At 40.2% G+C, this 17,244-nt stretch overlaps 1 protein-coding gene across 10 annotated transcripts in view; it reads right to left on the bottom strand.

Annotated features, from left to right (window-relative positions):
- The window catches only part of NAV2 (neuron navigator 2), a 525,889-nt gene that overhangs the window by 123,213 nt on the left and 385,432 nt on the right, over positions 1-17,244 (bottom strand). For 9 of the 10 annotated variants that reach the window (XM_077929540.1, XM_077929535.1, XM_077929536.1 and 6 more), the window contains 3 exons: positions 8,008-9,121; positions 4,922-5,040; positions 2,274-2,382 (listed from right to left, as the gene is read on the bottom strand). In XM_077929540.1, the coding sequence (XP_077785666.1) occupies positions 2,274-2,382; positions 4,922-5,040; positions 8,008-9,121 (1,342 nt within the window). Of the gene's footprint in view, positions 1-2,273; positions 2,383-4,921; positions 5,041-8,007; positions 9,122-9,981; positions 10,145-17,244 lie in introns of those variants that run through there. The other variant, XM_077929547.1, reaches the window with a different exon arrangement.

The raw sequence follows: 17,244 nt of genomic DNA, 5'->3' as shown, positions 1-17,244 counted from the left end.
ATTGTTTGTACTTGCAATGTGCTACACTTTGAAGACCCTATCAGCTGATAGTTAGGGACTCCAAAATGTCTTGCAAACCCCCTTTTGGGCCAAATGGGGCTGCTTGGAAGGCCTAATTAGGCCTTTGGGAAGGAGGTTTCCCATGCCTGTTATAAAGGGATTTAATAGAAATACAATTGTATTTTTAAAATCCTGGATTCATTTCAAACCTCTTCTGCTGAAATTATGCTTAGATACATTGAACTCTAGCCTAACTCTTAAAAAAACCAAAAACCTAAGGGTTAAGTTAATATTCACTATTCTGGTCTCCCTCATTCCAATTTTAACCTGCAGCCTTGTTTTGTGTTAAGACCTCTATGACCTACAGCACTGAAAGGACAGAAATATATTTGCATGTACTGTACTGTGAATATGGAGGTAGGCACTTAATTAAAAATCTTCATCCTTGCTGAAGGAATCCTACAGGGAACATATTTGAGCAACACATGCTTCATCACTGTGACTAAGTGAGAGCTTTACACCTCTCAAGACAAGAAATACTTTAAAAATACAATTTAGGCTATTGCATTTTTTCCTTGGAGGTTGAAAAGGGAGCTTGGATTCCTAATGTTATAATATAGTGTGCTGGGTGATTTAACATCTGCAAATCACAGAATGTCACATTCTTGTGGTTTTATTAGCTTCCTTTAACAGTTAGCTGAAATGCTAATTTGATCATCAAAAAATTGGATTAAGTGTATACAATGGCCTGGATTCAGTGATATTGCGAATGAATTTTATGTTTGATTTCATTTCCCCATCTGCAGTGCCCTATGTCCCCTGAAAATCTGCGCTGGAATATTGAAGGACCCTCCAGACCTGTGTGGTAGGTGATCCTGGAAGATGCAGAGAAAGGATGGGAGGAAATTGCCTTCACTATATTGCCAGCCCTTTTGAAAATGGAAGGACCACTCTGGTCCCAAGGCAATGTTTTAAGGTTTCTTGCAGTAAGATCCAAGTATTCTTCCAGATTTTATATTTGTTTGTGGATGTGTACTGGGAGCAGCCTTTCTTTGATTAACAAGAAACATTGTACACTATTCTTCAATCATTTTCTACAGTTACTGCTTGAAAAGAGGAACTTGGGAATCTGAGTTCTCCCTGTCAAACCATTGATCCATCAAACTCCATGTCATTGAATGGTGCCAGGTGTCCAGGATTTCAGGCAGGAGTCTTTCCCAGCCCTGCCTAGAGATACTGAGGCACATTTTGCATGCAAAGCATTTGCTCTACCACTGAACTATATGGGTCTTCATTATTTCTTTTGTGGATGATTTTATTTCCTAGTTACATAACGTATACTATAAGAACGGGCACTGAAACATGCAAAATGCCTCCATTCTGACTATCTGCCAGAACAATAAGTATTCTACAGGGTTCTGAGCAAGTCTAATGACTCCATAGTAATTGTCATTAATCACACTGAGCCACTGTATTAATTTAAACTTCAAAAGGAAAACTGGTGTGCTGGAAGTTCCTAAGTGCAGGAACTAAATTAATTGAATTTTCCAGGCAAACTTTCAAATGTTGAATTCATTTGAGATCTTATGCTAAGAGGTATCCAACCGCTTAACAGTCAAATTAAACTACCTCTTGAATGTCTTTGCACGTCATATTCCTTCCAAAACCTTTTGTTAAAAACTCAAGTTGGCAATCTAACTGAGTATTGGCTTAACAACAGACATTTTGTTTTATCTCTGAAATGTTACTGGAGAGTCCTAAAAGTTGCTTTTCTCTTAAAAATCATATACATGTACATCACTTAAAAAAATTATAAGGCTTTGTTTGACCAAAGAGCAGGTAGGAATTCAAGTTATGCACCTTATCAAACAGGTCACGTAAAGTTCAGCTGCTTGTTTAAACACAATATTGTACAGTAAATCTGGTAAAAATGCATTGAAGTCTCTCGTAAGTAACATTTTAAGTAGTAACCTTTGCACATTTTTATTCAAACATCACCTAAAGTATGTAACAAGCATTTATTCAGGGTTAGGCTTCTATATACAGTCTGGTTTTCTCCATTAGCAAAATTTACTCCATCATCTTTAGACAGTTTAGAACCTGGGCTTTTAGTTTTAAAAAAGAATAAAGCACAATACATGCTTAGTTTAGTCAATGCTTGTCATTACCAGTCTTAAATCGTTTCTTGGGGCAAAAACTGAGTCAAGGACAGGAAAAACAGGCCCCCACAGTTCTTCTTCTATTTGAACAGAGAAGCAATTCATTCCTCCCACCTGTGAGAAACCTGGGTCCCTCGTAAGCTTGACATGGTCTCCTCCAAGTTTTGTCGAAGATCAGCGATATTCTTGACGGTTCGCAATCGTCGAGCTTCTGGATCTTCCCCTATGAAAAAATATAATTGTTAGAGGGGAAAACAACTAGATTTTATTACCAACAGAAACTGACATCTTTTTATGGCTCCAGCCCAAATGTAGTTTCCTTCTTTTACAGTTAATGCACACTCGCACCAGTTTTATATGGAATGGGTACCTACTGTTGATGTACAATAGCACATTAATGACATTAGGAGGATCCCTTCCACAACGACCAGTATCAAATGCTTAATATACCAAAATATTATTGTTGCTTCTGACAAGGTCTTTTTCCTAAGCCATATTCTTGATCACTTAATTGTTAAAGCAAATACTCAGTGCATTTCAGAAGAATATAGTACGGCACGATAAAGACTGTAGTTTGAAAGCGCTGATAACTGGAATACTTCAGTCACTTTTGAACATAAGATGCTTACCTTTTTAAAAAATAAAATAAAAAATGCTGCTTATAGGAGCCTGAACAGACTTAGTTGACCAAACAGTTCTTTAGCTTGAAAAATTATGAATTTTCTCGCTCAACACATCCTTGCATCGTATCAGTTATCGTGCTGACTGACTGAAAGGGAAACAACTAAACCCTCACCAGTATGAGGACTGTAACAAAGGATCATATTCCAAAAATCTACTTTTATGAGTCTTGATTTAAAATGAACTACAGAGTAGCTTTTGCAATCCTGTAAGTTTTAGTGATCCAGGTTTTTTTGGGGTGTGTGTGTTAAAGACACTACAAGGACTCCTCAGTCTTGCAAAACTGTTATTCTCTTTTATAATATGATTTCTTGTGCAAGAAATTAAAGTAGACATCTTCTTGGCATACTTTCCTCACATTTTGAATTTTGTAGGAAAATGTGGAAGTTGCATAATATTTGAGGTATTTTTAACAATGATCTTTTGTACAGCAAATACTTGTCTTGCAAAACGGAAAGGAGAACTCTGTTAATTCATGGAATGAATCACAGATTCAAAGTGAAAAATCATTTTCATGTGTTCATTAACCTAAGTGAAGCCTGAGTTTTTAATACATAACTTATTTGATCTGATGAGGGTACCCTAGGAAGAGATGAGAAAGCTTGTCCTAAAGTGGTTTTTATTAACTATACAGATTCAGAAGCTCATTCATTCTTTATCTCCATACTGCTTCTTCCTCACCCTAATTTATTTTGCTAGCGGCCTACAATTTATAAGACTATCTGCTGAATGCCACTAACCATCTGTCTTTGCGAAACTGTTGTCCCACTTCTCATGGTGCTTGATCAAAAGTTACAGTGTGCTAAAATAAAACATTTCCAGTTTTGATGACAAAGGACCAATACGAGTTAGCTATTATTTGCTTTTTGTAGATGTGTAACTCAGGTTTGGAAGATTTCCTGAGGCACCACTACATGGGAAATGCATATCTTTCCTTACTGGTTATGCTGATATGTGTTTCTATATACCTTAGGTAGCCAATCTCTCACTAGAGGCCCAGATGGCTACAGTTGCTTGGCTTGCCCATTGTCATTTCAGTTGGTTCAACAGCTATGATCACTCCCAGACAAGAGCAGCCTCGCCACAGTTGGCCATGCACTTGTAACCCACTAGATTACTGTAATGTGCAGTATGTGGAGCTACCCTTCTGCCTAGTTCACCAGCATAATCTAGTACAAAGTGGGACACCCAGCTTTGCACAATTGCACTGGTGTTGAAAGATCCTGGCTACAGAGCCAGGTTCGATGCTTTGTTGTTGATATTTAAGACCCTGAACAATTGCTTAGAAGCCATATTGGCAAGTAAGTGGTATATAAATTAATAAATAATAACAGCAGACTGCCTCCTCCAGCATAGACCAAGATGAGCCTCGAAATCTTCTGCTGAAGCTCTGCTAGCAATTTCTTAACCAACATACTATCACTTGGTTCCAGCACAGAAGTGGACTTTCTTGGTGATAGATCCACCCTTTGGAATGCCTTTCAGTTAGTTCAAGCAGCAGAGTAAAGTAACCAGCCTTAATCACTTCTTTAAGTTATGTATGTCTATTCAAGCTTTCCAGGGCTCTACGCACTGCTAAGTTTTATATATGGTATATAGTATTGCTCTGCTTGTATTTCGCTTTCAAAAAGTCTTATTCAAATATTGTTATTCTACTTTTATACTGATACCTTCATGGTTATATTTTATGTAAACCATATAGAGATTTATTTTTACATCAACTAACAAACATATTGAATAAATAAACAGGACTCCCACTGTTTGCCATGGTGACAAAAAGGAGTAATAAAATAATAAATTTAATGAAGACAGAGAATGTTCTCTACTGGTCATGCAATGTGAATCTCCCAGCCCCTAAATTTTAAGGATTTATCCAGCCCATCCTGGAAAAGTGGTCCCCACATTTGCTGCCACAGAACAGGACTGGGGAGATTAGGCAGGGCCTTTTCACCCAGAATCAGAATAAAAATGCACACTAATCTCCTTCCCATCACAGAAGGGAGATAGTGGTAACTAATGATGTCATTTAGCCCCATCCTTTTTTCCTCTGTATTAACAAAGTCAACACATGTAAGTCTTACCAGAAAGATCTTCTAAAATAGGCTGTGTAGTTTTAGTGTAAGGAGCAGAATCCATGCTCGTGCTCATCCCTCCAGTGCTGGGCTCAGCCGTTACATTCCCTTCATTGTCTGTCTGGGATCTTAAGTTCAAAATATGAGAGAGAGAGAGAGAGAGAGAGAGAGAGAGAGAGAGAGAGAGAGAAATGTAGTCATTCATATGGCAAAAAAGAATTCCAGCACCAATACAAGTACACTTGCCATCTCGCATTGTGTCCTCTCCCCAGGATATACTAGCAGACTGACTTTACATAATTCATTAGTCCCATGTTGAGCTATGTCCTAGAAATGGAAACAAGCACTCAACTGTAAAAAATATATGAAATATTCACTGTCAAATACAGGCTTTGCAGGCCCACAGATTGGCTATACAAATACCTTCACATTTTTAAATTAAGCGTTCAGCCTGGTCAACAACCTTTATTGCTGTTTTATGATCCAGCCATCACTGATGACAACAGAGACTACTTTAGGCAATGGGATGCAGGATGTTTGTGTCAGTTTCTTTTTTTTATTTAAAGTATTTGTTCCATTTGTATACCACCTTTCCTCCAAGAGGCATGGTGTTTTAGATCTATCATATTAAAGCAGCATATAACTTCCTAGTGCTTTTGTAAAAAACCTCTGTTAATTTTTATTCTAGAATTTAGGGGCTGGTTTACTTGTGATGGTGACCACATGACAGCTGCTATAACATGGTTCACTCTTTGTGTGAAGTGGCTCAGCATGTGGTTTGGATGATTTTCTTAATGCCTGTGCAAGGTTGGTATAGAAGAAGAAATCAACTCCTCGGCTGGGTTGGGTATGAGCCACAATGTGTGAATAGTTTACTCTTGACTAACAGTCAGTGCATGTCAATCTATGCTGACTTTCATGTTGGAACTATACAGAAGGTGCCTTTCTTTACATATCCCACTGCCATGTGAGAGATGCCAAAACAGATAGGAATCCTTTTGATGCAAAGTTAAGCAGATGGCTTGTTTCCATGGGCTCATTAACTACAGAATGACATATGCTGGGAAGGAGTATTCTTATTATGAGCATTCCTATTTATTCTTATTTTTAGAAGGATTTAATATATCTTATGTTCTCAAATGAACGCAAAGTATCAGAAAATCCAGTCTAGATATTGCTTCATTCATGACCCTCTAAGTACATTACACACTTTGTCAGAGTCCTCAGAAATAAATCAAAGATGTTCCCAATACTGCAAGAAGAAATTTAAAGTCATCAGCAACGTCCAGACATCACAAGAAACTACGTTTTCTCATGACAGCAACCAGCTAATTTCCTTTAAGCTTGTGCACTCCCTAGTCTGCTCTCCTCCTCCAGTGAAGCCACAAGGAGGAGTTGGGAAGCTTTCACTTCTGACTGCAGCTAACCACGGTTTAGCTTATGTCCAAACACAAAACTGTAGTTAATCTTAACTATAGGTTGTTGAAGCAAGCTAACTTCATAAAACACAGTTTGAAATTGGCTTGTTTTAAACAAATCACAGTTTGGTGGGTTCAGACAACCTGATAAGATGCAGTGAAAGCTTCTGAGAGCCTCATCACAGTTGCATTGGAAGAACCTGCTGGATCAGACCAATGACCATCTAGTCCAGCACACTGTGACAACAGTGTCCAACCAGATGCCTGTGGGAAACCCACAAGCACGACCCAAACCCAAGAGCACAACCCCCTCCTATGGTTTCCCTCAACTGGCATTCAGGAGCATTGCTGCCTCCAACTGTGGAGAGGGGCAGGGGAGTGTACAAGCCTGGGGGGTACTATATGTGCAGTTTATCATGATAGTGGGATGTAGCCATTAACTGATTAGTCTGTTAACCTTGAATTAAATGTTAAAAAGCATTTCAGCCAGAGTCAGTTGATTAACTTTATGAATTGCCACAGCAATACAGTAGAAAATATATAAACCTATTAAAAATATAATAAGAGAAAATGCCCAGGGGAAAAAATCTTTGTCTGGTACCAAAACAATGCCAAGTTGACACCAGGCTGTCCTGGGGAGAGCATTCCATAGATGAGGAGCTCCTACAGGAAAGGCCTGCTCTTTCACTGTCACTCTCCAAACCTCCCCTGAAGGTGGCACACAGAGAAAGGTCTCACATGATGATCTCAGGTTATGGACAGATTTATAAGGGGAAATGCAGTCCTTTAGGCATAGGAGTCCTGATTTTGTGTATGACATTAAAGGTGAAAGCCTGCACTTTGAATTTGGCCCAGAAACAAATCAGCAGCCAGCACAATTGGGTTAGAACTAGCTTTATAAGGTAATGCCTTTTTCTCCCAGTTAACAACTGAGCTGCCATCGTTTTGCGCTAATTGTAGTTTCCAAACCAACTTCAAAGGCAGCCCCATGTACAATCTAACTTGGAGGTTACCAGAACATAGGCAACCAAAGCCAGCTGGGCTTCCAGCCAAAGCTAGTAGGAGGTGCTTCATACCACTGAGACCCCTTTTGCATCCAATGACAATGCCAGATCCAAGAGTATCAAGTTACACAGCTGCTCCTTCAAGGGCAGTGTCATTCCATCCAGAACAGGATGTAATTTACCCATCTAGGCTGAGAAACCTACCACTAACAGCATCTGTGTCTTATCTGGATTCAGCAATCTGCTTTAAACATTTCTGCCAATTTCCAAACATCTCTATAATCGCTATATAGTTGTGGCGAGGGATTTTTCATTTTGTACCTTGAACAGCCCCGTGTTATTAAGGTTTGGCACAAAATGTAACCAAACCATAATCTTACCATTATTATTATTATTATTATTATTATTATTATTATTATTATTATTACAGTTGTATTTCTTCTTTTGTGTCGCTTTCACTGTTAACTTGAGACACAAATAAAAAGAAGCTCTGTCCTACGCACACCACAAGTCTGCTGCTTATTAGGATCTGGAACGCTCGTTTGGGGTGGAAACCAAACTCAAGTTGTTATTGTAGGTTTTTTCCTACTTCTAGAGAAAGCATGCCACAGAAGAAGCAGACTACGCTAAGCGAGTCAGACTTGACACACCCTGCTTAAAAAGTTACTCCTACCTGTACATGAATGGTGCTACTGTGGCAGTATTCGGGTGGCTATATTGCTGCTGTGGATGAGGTAGCTGAACACTCACAGTATTGCTTCCTGTGGTCTGTGTGGTACTGCCTGTGGGCCCATTGACAGCCTGGGTACTGCTACTAGTACTCAGAGCAGGCACCCCTCCAATGCCTCTGCCTTCAGAGGAGGCCAAACTTGACGTGGAACTGGAATTCCTGCCGTCCAGCTGGGGCTTCTGATGAGAGAGGCCTGAGGCCGGCTTCCCACTGCGGCTTCTCTCGCCATCCTTTGCCGAACAGCTTGGGGCACTTGAGGATTTCCCTGTGGCGGTTTTCAACCCTGGTTTTGGTATTCCACTGTGCGAAGGGGCAGGTGCCTCCTTCTTGGCACTGTTTAGCTTTCCTCCTTTAGGGATAAAGCTTGCGATCTTGGAGGATTTTTTTGGCATCTCGGTTGTAGCTGGTGGGATCTGTTCTTCTTTCGGCTCCTCTTTCACGTCTGCTTTCTCGGTTACGGATATTCTCTTGGCAACGTCTTTGCCCTTTTCCTTTTCTTTATCCTTCTGCTTCTCTTTTTCTTTCTCATTGCCCTTTGGGGAACTCTTCTTATTGGTCAGTGCCCGACTGAACGTTCTTTGTGCAATTCCCTTGAGTGCAATTTTGGGACTGTTTGATGGGGGGTTGTTTGCGTTCCGATTCGCAGCTTCAATCTCTTCACTTTCCTCAAAGCTAGGGAGGGCCTCTAGCCTTTCACAACTAGTGTCCCGAGACCCCGGACATTCAAGGGATGACCCTCCTGCTTTGGAGCCTCCTTTTGTATTAAAAAGCTTCAGCTTTTCCAGCATGGATTTCTGACCGTTGGGAGTTGGTTTGACCATCTCTGGAGAGGATTTCGGAGGTTCCTGGACCTGCTGTTTTACTGATAATATGGAAGACGTAGCTGTGTGCTTGGCACTGAGTGACTTGCTGCGCCAGGGTTTAACGGCAGAGTTGGGCTGGGGGATGGCTGAGGAGTTATTGCAACCGGCAATGTTGTTGCTACTGCTGCTTTGGGTTGAAGGTGGTGCATTTTCATTCATTCCTGTGGGCTGAGGGGCTAAATTGTCTGCTGGCTCTGGAGACAGAGAACAAAAAGAAAAGAAAATCATGATGCCTTGGTTTTTGGAAAGTCTTCAGGTGAACACAGCTTGCTTTCACAAAATGCTGACATCTAACAGCAGCTACGAAATACTGAGGTAACGTTTTATATGACCTGAACACAACACTATGTCATTCAAAACAAAATCTGTTTTATTTTTGTTTTGTTCGTGGGGGGCGGGCAGTAAAATAATAGCACGATCAAATCATCAACAATTAAAATTGTTAAGTTTTTTTTTTAAGCCTTCTGGCAGGGACCTTCTGTTTCTTATTGCTATGAATCACCTTGTCTACTTTTAGTTGCTTACCAAATAATAGAGAATAATGTATTTTAGATGTTACCTAACAGCAATTACATTCAAATAAATGCACATAGTCAGTGTGTGTCAGAGTATCCTGATCAGACACTAACAGCATACTATTAGAAAATTAAAAAATATTAAAACTTTATAACCCAAACTGTCTGCTTTATACTGAGCAGAATTAGCTCTGCTGAAGTTTGCGACTTGGCAAAAATCCAACTGAAACATGGATCAAACAGCACAACACACACATGCACACTCTATCAGAAGATCCTTCTGATAACTGCAAGCTCAGTTTCTAGTCTAGTAAAACACTGAATCAAACCCAAATCCACAAAACCGAAACTCATCATATCCTTATTCACGCAGCAACAATAAACGATACATCTTTATCTCATAATTGAAACCAGCTGGAGTAAAAAGAGCTAGCTGAAAATGCTTCCTTGGCAAGTCCAAATCTCTTATTGATTCTGTCTGTTTGAAAGCGTCTCATTCAATGAATACGAGAGCATAAGAACCACAGTTGCTTACCCACCTCTTGAGAGCCACTTCTTTTCTAAAGTTACTCTTTGCAAACTCTCTCTTCTGGAGACATTACATCCCAATTACTGCAAATATGTCTTCTGTTATGCTGCTCATGTTTCCAATTAACTTTTGTCATCTCTGACTGTTAGTCTGCCCAGGAGCTTGCTGGGGATTAACGGCTTTTACCTGCCGTCCCAGATCCTCTAGCAATAAACGGCATATAGCGCTTCTCAAGCTGGTTTTTTTATAAAAAGAAAAAAAGAAAAAATTTGAACTTAAAAATAAACAACGGCTGAGAGCGAATGTTTGCAGCAGTTTGTGGGGGGGAAACTGTGAATGCTGTTCTGTGAATCACTAACTGCTGCTGCAGCCACACAGAGGCTGTTTTGCTTCACTTTTGGCTGCTCACTGAAGATAAAGCTCTGTTAACCTCCCTCGCATGATCCATACCAGACCACCTCACATTTCCAAGCACACCCATCTTCCTTACGTAGCAGGGATGTGAATTTCCAGGAGAACCCTCTTGTAATAAGCCCATGGTCATTTCACACTGTTACGTCCTAACTAGAAGAGCAGATGTGTATGCTTGTTTTATAGAAAGAAGGCATTGCTAGGATGTGGGAAGATTTCCAGTGTGTTGGATTATTAACCACAACCCGTTAAAACTGGACGGTCTCTGCTGCAGTTTCCTCCCCAGAAAGCGTTATGCCAGGAGCCACAGAAAGGCATGGCGCAGGAGAAATTTTATTAACAGACCCAGATGCAGGGAGAAGAGGCTTTCGTGGATTAATTAGCACACACATTAAATTGGTGAATCGTCAACCCATATGGGCTCTTTCACAAGTTATGCTAAATGCACCTAAAAAGGCAGAGCTCAAGGGTACCATTGACTGTAAACCAACGTAGTATGTGCACAGACCTCAGATCTGTCTTAATGCCGAAGTGTCAATTAAGCCTTTAAGCCACTAAGGATTTATTGATATGTTTCAGTAAAAGATGCATTCTTACTATGTTTTTCATGTAGTTGCCTCTGATAAGAAAGAATCAAATCTAGGTAGGGCTAAATGCTTTTCGGTCCTCTCAACATCTAGCAATGAATGAGCAGCAGGCTAGTAAAAGTTCCTGTTCACTTGTAAATTTGTAAAATTTATTTGCAAAAGCTGCTGTGGTGTTTAAAGGAGAGGTTTTTGGAAACTTTTTTGTAATTTATTAAGTAGCCCTGAACTGTGCAAAGCTATTCTTCATCCATCCCACCCATAACTTGTTGTCTCCTGTACCATTCCCTGATCCTCATTTTCTCTCTCACTACTTACTCTCAATTCTTATCCTCTTCTCCCATCTCCCACTCTTATTTTATCTCTCTAGTCTTCCTTTTCCTCACAACTATAAACTGCAGCCATCACACATTGCCTTCTCAATTAAAAATAAACAATGCCCTCATCCTTAATCCTGTTATATCTGTATCTGTATGATGAGGATTGTATCACTTGTCTTGCTCATCATCAGCTCCCAATATGGAGTTTCTGGAAGAAGATGCACTTGCCTGAGGACTTTACCACATGCCTGCCTCCATCTCTTGATCAGTTTTTACTTACAAAAATTTGCTGCTCAGTGTGGTAAATTGTTTTGGCCCTATCTCAACAATACATCATTAAAAAATTCACTTCCTAAAAAAAGTTACATTTCAATTAGCTCTGACTTTGTCCTGCTGATCACTCAACTGATTTTATGATGAGTTAAAATCCCATTTGTCTTATTTTGTGAAACTTTATTCTTTTTGCAGAACCATTGCTGACTTTTATCAACAACAAATGAAATGTCTTCAAATTCAAAATACAGCTAGGCTGAATAACCACTCACTTTGCCTCTTTCATAGACAAGTGCTGTGCCTAGAGTTTATTTAATTCCAAGTGTTTCTGTTACACAGATGATGGTGGTCTTGTTTGAATGCCAATATACACTGCAGTACAGCTAGGTTGGATTTCATCCGCTCCTGTAATGTCTTCACTGCAAACACAAGCCTAACCATTTGCAATGAGAAGATGCATATGGTTTGAATTGTTCTGTGAAATGCTAGAGAGATTGCACTATAATAAATGCCACAGAAAATATATGCAATTTCCCATCATTTGTCAAACACAAGCTGCTCTCTCACTATCTATGTAACTTTGCTAGAAGTAACCAAAAATGCCTCTAAATATTACCAAACATAGTTCTAGGCAGACTCACAGTGAGTACCCAAAAAGAAACATAAATATAATAGATTTTCATAAAGCAAATATAGTTAAATGGTGTCTGGAATTTATCAACACAAGAAAGCAGAAACTAAAGAAAATACAGCAGAAAATAAAATTAGATCAGTTTAACAATTCTTTAATGCATATGACTATCTGGTCTATTCGCCAAACACCACTCAGAGCATGCTGGGTTGTGCACATAAAGTAACCTGGGCCAATTTCATTCACACACAGCAGATTGTGTGAAGCCAGACACCATATCACACAGTTCAGGTCTTAGTTAAAACACATAAAGGGAATCTTCAGCAACAACTTTACATTTTAGTCTACAAAAATAAATATACCCAGAGATGTAAATACAGTAGTCATGTTACTAATTCAGAGAAAAAAGCAGTGTATTTCAACAGAGATCTGGGTGAGGCAGGGGGAAATAGAAGCATGACTGATTCATGCTTCTGATTAGCTACATCTGCAGTAACATTTAATAACATAGGTGCCATCTTGCACTGAAGATTGTGGGTGTCTGCAACATAATGCAGATGTGTAATGTTACACAAACATCCTGCATGTAGTACATGTGATGTCACACACACCGACCAGCAGTTGCGGCTCCTCTTCTTCCTTCACTGACCAGAGCCAGACACAGCAGCCCCTCCTCTCTCACGTTGAAGAGATGGGGACAGTGGGGAAGGGCTTCAACTTTGCCCATTGATTTTTTTTGGGGGGCAGCCCCCACATGTATAGTATTGTGGGTGCCAAGGCACCCACGGCCCCCTGGATTTAGCTCCAGAGTTTAATATGGAGATCCTAGATGAACCATAATGAGATGCATGAACACCACCTTCCCTCAGGATCTCCCTGTAGCTACTACATCAAAGTCATACTTCGAATGCCACTGCAGAAGGGAATATTCAGTCAGCTGGATCAGTCATGAGGTTCCAACTTACTGAAGGACATTTGGATATGTAGATGGAAAGATAGCCACCCAACATTTCCACCCTGGCTTTTGTCCTATTGCTCAAGGCGGTTGGTTGGCTTACAGTAAGAAGCAAAAACAATGCACAATAATTAAACAAAAATACAGCAAAAATGACAATCGGAATCACAGATTTAAATGACAAAACAGACTTTAAAAAGGCAGTAAATGATGGACACATTTATTCAAGGATCTATGACCTAATTTATTTTGATAGTTCAGTTCTGAAAACGAAACCCAAAATGTGTCAGTCAAAAATACCTATAAAGAAGCACATTTCCCTCTTGGATCTAAAGCAGAACTACACCAAACTAACTATCCCTTGATAGTCGCCATTCCATCAGGGAACAATGTGAAGCAAGGCTGTTCCATCAGCTCTGCTGTGAGACCAGCTTAATTTGGCTCCTTTTGTCCCTCAACCATTTCCATTCCAGCTGAGAATCAAGAACTAATATGTTAAGAATTGGTCCTTGGGCCTACTTGTTTCCCTCATTCCTCCTCATCCCCCCCCTTTTTTTTTTTTGCTTCTCTGCGATTTCTTTTCCACTGCAAGCCTGTAAAAAAAAGAGACTCCCTTGTTTTTATTTGTTCGTTTTATTCACTTTGGAAATCCTTTTGGTTAAAAAGCAGGGTAAAAACTCTTTAAATTGACTAATAAATAAGCAAACTTTAACCGTTTGCTAAATTACCATATTTTTCGCCCTATAGGACGCACTTTTTCCCCTCCAAAAATGAAGGGGAAATCTGTGTGCATCCTATGGGGCGAATACAGGCTTTCGCTGAAGCTTGGAGAGCGAGAGGGGTCGGTGCGCACCGACCCCTCTCGCTCTCCAGGCTTCAGGAAGCTATCAGCAAGCCTGGGGAGCCCGCGGGAGTTCCTGCTCTGCAGGGTCCTTGGGCTACTCAGTGCCTCACAGTGATAGCTGAACCTTCCTCACAGTACTGTTGACAGAATAAAATGAGGGGAGGATGCAGCCCTGAGCTTCCAAGAGGATGGGTGGGGTGGGGTGGGGGAATATAAACGCAATAAATAAAATGGAACTGTGATTACACAGAGAAGAAAGGGGCTTCTGGCTGTGAGAACTAACTTTGAAAGGTGAGGAGGAAACCCCACAACGCTACAATACAGGCATATTTATTTCCTTGTCTGGCCTTAAGTGACTACAATTTCTTATTGTCTTTGTTTAAACACTGTATAAGTACTTGAAATGCTAGAGGCACTCCTATCATCCCATTATGCAACAATAGAAGATGTGAGGTGCTTTTAAAAACTGAACAAGACTTGCCCCTCCATGTAGTCTTTCAGGATTTAAGTCATTTGTAATAACAAACACTGACAGGTTTGAGATGACAGAGCCCTCCAAAGAGCCCTTGGAAGGCTGATTCTCCTTGGACCCTGACTGAATGTTTTAATGAAACTCCACAGAGAGAGGTCTGGCATACAATCTATAAGGCACTAGAAAGACTTGAAACAATCATGGAAACCTGTCAGTCATGGGCATCAAGTTAGACAACATTTTTCTCACCGAAGAATAACCAGGAAACGAAAGCATGCTATAATAATCCAGATGCAAAAAGAGAAAAGAGTAATCAAAATGTTTGCTTCAAATGGCATTGAAATATTAAAAACAGCAGGGGTTTAACAAAGCTTTTATTCCTAGATATAACCAACCCAGCAAATACCCACACTTTGCTTTTCTGTCAGTTCTTACACCTGCATTCTTTGCTGTGTTCAACCACACACATCCTTATTACATCCCTTCATACACATTCATCTGTGCTAGCCTCTATTTTTAGTATTCTTCAGCTAGCTTCTTCTTCCTGTTGTTTCCTTCTATACACATCCCTCTCTGCTCTCGTGGACGCAATCATACCTTTTTCCATAGCTCAATACCAAAGTATCTCACACTGTAGGACATAAAATTTTGAGTGCCATTGCTGCTTCATAGAGTCATAGAGAGTTAGCAGCTTCATAGTTCCTTGGGTCACCTGACCACTACTGATCTGGAAGTGATAGTATGACTGAGTTGCCTTCTGCTGCCCTTTCCAGGAGAACACTGACCAGATCCCTATTCCACACCAGTTGGTCACTTCAGGATTGGATTACTAGAGATGAAATACTCCAGGGAGCAATAAAGTGATGGCCATTTCCTGCCCCTCTGTAAAGATACCACCATAAAGAACTCTTCAAGGCTTCCTACATGGATTCCACCATGCTTTTCACTAATTTGGATAGCTTTAAACAAGATTAGACAAATTTGTGGAGGCTGCAAATGCCTACAAGCCATAATGGCTATATGCTACCTTGACTGTTTGAAGCAGCATGTCAGAAGCAGCTTCTGAATACTAGCTATCAGGGATCACAAATGGTGAGAGAGCTGTTGCACTTAGGTCCTGCTTGTGAGGTTTCCACAGGCATCTGGTTGGCCACTTCGAGAACAGAATAATGGAGTAGATGGGCTCCTGATCCAGCAGAATTCTCCTTATGTTCTTAGACCTTTAAAAAGGCCCATAGGTGGGGTCCCATTATGAAGGTTTAGTTTTAAATCTGTTTTGTGGCCTTTTTAAGAGGGTGGGAATTAAGAAACCTGCATCAACTATATTCCTTGGCTCTTGTCAGTTCGTTGAAGTGTATTTAAATATAGTTTTATTTTACTCTAATATTTCAACAAGTTTATACCAAGTATGGCAAAGCTTTCACTATTTCAGCTGCTATTGAAACTTTAGCCTCTTTATGTTTAAGTAAAAGAACTGGGTATGTTTCAAAATGCCAAAAAAGGGCCAAATTTAGCCTGTTAAAAGAGACATAAGATTAAACAGCATGATTTACGGCCTGCTTGTATCTTGTCCTCTAACTGCATCGGGCCTTGGATTTACTGTGCCCCATGGCACATCTCCAATATAAATAAGCTGTCAAGACTGACTCAGACAAGCCAGTTGTATTCTTAAGATAATGTTAATAAGTCACATCAAATAATAATAGTATAACGGCTGTAAGAAAACTGAAGTATCAATAGAAACAATTGAACAAAAAAGGGCAAGATTCACATTCCTGTCTCAACTGCTTAATTCTAGTGACTATAATGGAGGAAGGAGAACATTAGCCAGCCGCTCCTATCTAATAAATATTTTACAGAATTGTAGAGTTGGAAGGGACCCAAAGGGTCATCTAGTCCAACCCCCCTGCAATGCAGAAATCTCAGCTAAAGCATCGAACAACAACTTCATCACAGTTTTTCAAAAACTGTCCACCCTCCCAGCTAAACACCATCTAAAACACTAGGTGTCCTTACGGAGACTAGCTATTGAAGGGCAGCATCCAAAAGACTAGTCACAAGGCAGCCATCTTCTAATATCTAAAGGTCTGTGGCATGGAAGATGGAACAAGCTTGGGTTCTCCTACTCTGGAGGCTAGGACGCAAACCAGTGGCCTCAGGTTACAAGAAAGAAGATTCCGACTAAACATCAGGAAGAACTTTCTGATGGTAAGAGCTGTTCAACCGTGGAGCAGGCTCCCTCCAAAGGGGGTGGATTCTCCTTCCTCGGAGGTTTTTAAGCGGAGGTTGGATGGTCATCTGTCATGTATTATCTAGCTGAGATTCCCACACAGCGGGGGGTTGGGCTAGATGACCTTTGGGATCCCTTCCAACTCTACCATTCTATGATTCTATAAGAATCATAGTTTCCCAAACAGAATTTATCTTACTGCAATTGTTCTGCAGCCTGTGTTTTATGCTCAGTTGGGCTAATGGGACAGAAACTGAGAATGTAATGATTACACAAAAGAATCCCAATATGTGCTTCATAATGAGGAGAGGAACTGAATGCACTAGTTTATAAATACGTTGTCTATGCTATTTTTCTATAAATTGCTATGACCTATTCACTGTGCTGTATTTGCTATAGTGTTCACTTTTTTAGAGCAGGAGCTTCTGCAGTGATTGGGCTGCAGTGATATCGACTTCTAAGTATGATAATGTAATGCTTGCTTAGCACCCAACTGGGATATAGCACTTTAGACAGTTATTCGGCACATGGACACATAAAAGCAAGCCTGCAA

The sequence above is a fragment of the Podarcis muralis genome, chromosome 1 (assembly GCF_964188315.1).
Source record: "Podarcis muralis chromosome 1, rPodMur119.hap1.1, whole genome shotgun sequence".
Taxonomy (NCBI): domain Eukaryota; kingdom Metazoa; phylum Chordata; class Lepidosauria; order Squamata; family Lacertidae; genus Podarcis; species Podarcis muralis.
Note: the sequence above shows the minus strand (reverse complement) of the source record. Positions and strands in the feature narration are given on the sequence as shown.